Below are 5,683 nucleotides of genomic sequence, written 5' to 3' on the forward strand. Positions count from 1 at the left end.
CAGCACCACTGATTTCAATGGTGACGGATCCAGTGCAAATGGTTTTTGTTTGTCACTATTGTGTAAGGTTTCCGTCGTTTTGATGCAATCAACACTGTGGTTGAGTGCGCTATTCATTCTGTCAAAATGACTGAAACCTTAAACAATGGAGACAAACAGAAACCATTTGCACCGGATCCATCACCATTGAAATCAATGGTGATTCAAATGAAAACCTATGGTTTCTGTTTATTTCAGTCAGGGTTCCTGTAATGTCGGGGTAGGGAGACGGACAGGTGAGCCCTAATCTACCCGCCACTCAGTCCCTGCCTACTTGCACGGCCCAACCTAGGCGACGGTGTACAACTGGGTGACGGTCCCTATGCTCAATATGTGCACGACAGACAAAACAAGACAAGGGTACACAGAAGCAAAGGGAAGTGGGGCAGTTGCCCACGGCAACACCGTGAGCAACAAGAGTAGTGAACGAGCCTAGTCAAACCAGGAGTGTACGAGGTACCAAACGCAGAAAAGGAGCATAGTCAGTAAAGCCAGGGTAAAAATAAAGCAAGGTCAATAATAGCAGCAGGAACAGCAGAGAAACAAATGAAGGTATAAATAGACCAAAGGCGGGAGCTAGAACCGTCTGGCCAGGCTGTGATAGGTTCTCCCACTCCTCAGCCTACCAGCCTGAGTGGTAGCAGATCGAGTCACTCTAGCAGACCTAGGAACAGATGCAGACTGATTACCCACGGGCGTCGACAAAGAAGCTGTGTCTGGCAAATCCTTTACAGTTCCATTCATGGGTTCCCCTGACGGAAAGCTCCGACGAAACCCATGAACGGAGCCCCGACGCAGATGTGAACAAAGCCTTACCTTTATATGCTGCAAGGTTGTCCACAGCAGATAACCTCTTGACCTAACATGACTACTGTGTGTCCAGAACTTTGTGTCTTCTCCTCTGGTCTTCAGGGTTTTTAATGACTTGTTCATGACTTCTGCGGTTATCTCCATCCATTTCGCTGTTAGTCATCATCTTCTTTTCTCTTCACCTCTTCTGAGCAGAGTTGTCTTCTCTTACTTGTGCTTTAAGTTTAGGGTTTGGCTTGACTAAGTCACAGATCCTTGTTATCCTTGATCGATCTTCAGTAGTGGATGTCACTTATTTTATACAATCTTGACCATATTTTTGTTGTTTTTCAGAACTTGTGTTAAGACATTTTGGGAAAAGAAAGAAACATGGAAAATGCATTTAATGTCAGTAACAATCTGATCCTCCTGGGACTTGTGGAGATGGAAGGACTAGAATATCTGTACTGTGTCCTGTCTATTGCCCTATATTTATTCATTTTACTCTTGAGTATTGTTATTGTTTTTGTCATATACACAGATACTAAGTTACATGAACCCATGTACATCCTCATAAGTAATCTGGTCCTCAATGGAATATTGGGCAGCTCATCATTTTTCCCAAAGTTAATAGTTGACCTCTTCACCAGATCCAAGACCATCACTCATGGTAACTGCATGGCCCAAGCTCTGTGCGTTTCAGTATTTGCTATCTATGAAATGAGCACGTTCACCATGATGGCGTATGATCGATATTTGGCCGTTTGCCACCCTCTGCACTATGGCACCTGGATAACAAATGAGAGAGTTATAAACATCATCATTGGATCTTTGGTCGTGTCCTTCATAGCTCTCCTCATAGCAATGTTCCTCACTTGGAAACTTCCTCTTTGTGGGAACAGAATAAACAATATTTTTTGTGATAATATGTCTCTGATTATTCTCTCCTGTGTGGACTCTTCTATCAGTCAACTCTACTCTGCTTCTGTGTTCATCGTCTACTTGTGTGTCACCATCTTCATCACTGTCTTCTCCTATCTCCAGATATTTAGTGTCTGCTTGAAGATCTCAGGAGAATCACGCCAGAAAGCCGTCCATACCCTGGTCACACATCTACTCAACTTTTCTATCTTTTTAATTGGACTTTTATTCATTTTTATCAGGTACAGACTTGGCAGTATTAAGCTCCCTGTTATTATACACGTTCTTCTCTCTGTGACTACTGTCGCTGTTCCACCATTGTTAAACCCTTTGATCTATGGGGTCCGGACACATGCAGTGAAAAGAAGAATTACTCATTATTTACAGAAAATGTATGCTTGGCCAAAGTGGAATAATATACCTATGCATTCTGCACCTATATCTGTCATAAGTGACAATCAGAGCCAATAAGGAGAAGATACCTACAAGAGATATAATAATAATATTAACAATACATAAAACAATAAAGGGCATTATTATCTATTATATGTATTTATTTTTGTTGGCATCATGTTTGTATAGTGCTGGCAGACTTGTAGCTCCACTTAAAGAGTTATAGCAGACATGATCTGTACAATACAGTTTTCTCAACAACTGGAAAGCCATAATTGGCAGTAGGGAAATGTTTTCTAGTTCCTGAACTACAAAGCCTCAGAATCATGTTTGATTCTTGGTCATTTAATCCATCGTATGAAATGTATAGTAAAGGAAATTATTCTTCACCTGTTAATACTTTCAAGAGCTTAATTTATAGAGTTCTCTTACAAGTAAACCAAACTGTGTATTTTCCCTCTAGTAGAAGAAAAAATACACCACGTATGAGAACCTCTAATCTATCTACTATGTAATGATCAGGAGGACCTCTATCCTATCTACTATGTAATGATCAGGAGGACCTCTATCCTATCTACTATGTAATGATCAGGAGAACCTCTATCCTATCTACTATGTAATGATCAGGAGGACCTCTATCCTATCTACTATGTAATGATCAGGAGGACCTCTATCCTATCTACTATGTAATGATCAGGAGATCCTCTATCCTATCTACTATGTAATGATCTGGAGACCCTCTATCCTATCTACTATGTAATGATCAGGAGGACCTCTATCCTATCTACTATGTAATGATCAGGAAGATCTCTATCCTGTCTACTATGTAATGATCAGGAAGACCTCTATCCTATGTACTATGTAATGATCAGGAGGACCTCTATCCTATCTACTATGTAATGATCAGGAGAACCTCTATCCTATCTACTATGTAATGATCAGGAGGACCTCTATCCTATCTACTATGTAATGATCAGGAGGACCTCTATCCTATCTACTATGTAATGATCAGGAGGACCTCTATCCTATCTACTATGTAATGATCAGAAGGACCTCTATCCTATCTACTATGTAATGATCAGGAGGACCTCTATCCTATCTACTATGTAATGATCAGGAGGACCTCTATCCTATCTACTATGTAATGATCAGGAGGACCTCTATCCTATCTACTATGTAATGATCAGGAGAACCTCTATCCTATCTACTATGTAATGATCAGGAGGACCTCTATCCTATCTACTATGTAATGATCAGGAGGACCTCTATCCTATCTACTATGTAATGATCAGGAGGACCTCTATCCTATCTACTATGTAATGATCAGGAGGACCTCTATCCTATCTACTATGTAATGATCAGGAGGACCTCTATCCTATCTACTATGTAATGATCAGGAAGATCTCTATCCTATCTACTATGTAATGATCAGGAGGACCTCTATCCTATCTACTATGTAATGATCAGGAGGACCTCTATCCTATCTACTATGTAATGATCAGGAGGACCTCTATCCTATCTACTATGTAATGATCAGGAGGACCTCTATCCTATCTACTATGTAATGATCAGGAGAACCTCTATCCTATCTACTATGTAATGATCAGGAGGACCTCTATCCTATCTACTATGGAATGATCAGGAGGACCTCTATCCTATCTACTATGTAATGATCAGGAGGACCTCTATCCTATCTACTATGTAATGATCAGGAGGACCTCTATCCTATCTACTATGTAATGATCAGGAGAACCTCTATCCCATCTACTATGTAATGATCAGGAGAACCTCTATCCCATCTACTATGTAATGATCAGGAGGACCTCTATCCTATCTACTATGTAATAATCAGGAGGACCTCTATCCTATCTACTATGTAATAATCAGGAGGACCTCTATCCTATCTACTATGTAATGATCAGGAGGACCTCTATCCTATCTACTATGTAATGATGAGGAGGACCTCTATCCCATCTACTATATAATTATCAGGAGAACCTCTATCCTATCTACTATGTAATGATCAGGAGAACCTGTGCCGGATCACTGGAAGCAGGCTGGTGCAGGATAGCTGGACACGGACACTGGACTCAGGATGTAGAACTGGTCACGGACCCTGGACTCAGGATGTAGGACTGGTCATGGACAGTTGACTCAGGATGTAGGATTGGTCAAGGACACTGGACTCAGGATGTAGGATTGGTCAAGGACGCTGGACTCAGGATGTAGGATTGGTCAAGGACGCTGGACTCCGGGTACAGGACACGGATACAGGACTATTCACGGACACAGGTTTCAGGGACAGGCTACAGAACCTTCGCTGACTAACACTGGGTTAGTAACAACATTGCTCAGGCATGTGGGAGATGGTGACTGTGCCTTATGCAGACATGGGAAACAGCAGTGGTGACTGGGTTACTTTAAACATACATCAACAGAACCAACCTCAGTTTATAAATACAGCACCAGAACCAAGCTCAGTACATTTATACAGCACCAGAACGAAGCTCAGTACATATATACAGCATGTAATGATGGGGGTAGGGAAACGGACAAGTGAGCCCTAATCTACCCGCCACTCTGTCCCTGCCTACTTGCAACGACCCGCCCTAGGCGACGGGGTACAACTGGGCGGCGGTCCCTACGCTCAATAAGTGCACGAGACAAACAGACAAGGGGACACAAGCAAAGGGAAATGGGGCAGTTGCCCACGGCAACACCGTGAGCAACAAGAGTGGTGAACGTGCCGAGTCAAACCAGGAGTGAACGAGGTACCAAACGCAGAGCAGGAGAGTAGTCAGTAAGCCAGGGTCAGTATGGAGCAGGATCAAATAGTCAGAAGCTGTAGTTGGGCCAGGAAACCACACGAGAAGAATCACAAGCAAAGGAGGAACAGGAAAGGCAGGTATAAATAGACAGAGGGCGGGAGCTAGCTCCGTCTGGCCAGGCAGCGATAGGCTCTCCCACTCCTAAGCCTGCCATCCTGAGTGGTGGAAGATGGAGTCAGTCTCAGAGACATAGACTCAGGTGCAGACTGATTACCTATGGGCGTATACACAGAAGTTGTGCCTGGCAGATCTTTTACACAGCACCATAACAAAGCGCAGTACATAAATACAGCACCAGAACAAATCTGAGTACATTTATACTGTGCCAGGACAAAGCTTAGTACATAAATACAGTACCAGAACAATGCGCAGTACATAGATACATCACCAGAACAAAGCTCAGTGTAACGTCGGTGGCCGCAGGCGATCGCTCTCACTTACCCTCCGACAACCGTGACCACAGACCTCCGTGTATCCGGGCCAGCGTTTCACTCCCAGGGACGACAGCGCTGGCATCCACCCGGCTCTGCACTGGTCTCTAGGGTGCGTGCCCATATTCGTTCCCGGCCATAAATGGCCAGCGCACGCACATGCTTATAATTCCAAAATCTTCCCCAGATCACCCTGGAAAATAAAAAGGGCTTTGCCCTTTCACTCCTTGCCTGAGCGTTGTTATGTTTTCCCATGTTAGTCTTAGGAAATGGTCCCTTGGT

The 5,683-nt window shown here is 43.3% G+C and overlaps 1 protein-coding gene across 1 annotated transcript; it reads left to right on the top strand.

The window, feature by feature from the left end:
• Positions 1-1,218: 1,218 nt before the first annotated feature.
• Positions 1,219-2,220, top strand: LOC142740369 (olfactory receptor 52Z1P-like). Its single transcript, XM_075849918.1, has one exon. The coding sequence runs from the start codon at positions 1,219-1,221 to the stop codon at positions 2,218-2,220; it is 1,002 nt and encodes a 333-aa protein (XP_075706033.1).
• The last annotated feature ends 3,463 nt before the right edge of the window (positions 2,221-5,683 follow it).

Source organism: Rhinoderma darwinii, chromosome 2, assembly GCF_050947455.1.
Source record: "Rhinoderma darwinii isolate aRhiDar2 chromosome 2, aRhiDar2.hap1, whole genome shotgun sequence".
Lineage (NCBI taxonomy): Eukaryota > Metazoa > Chordata > Amphibia > Anura > Rhinodermatidae > Rhinoderma > Rhinoderma darwinii.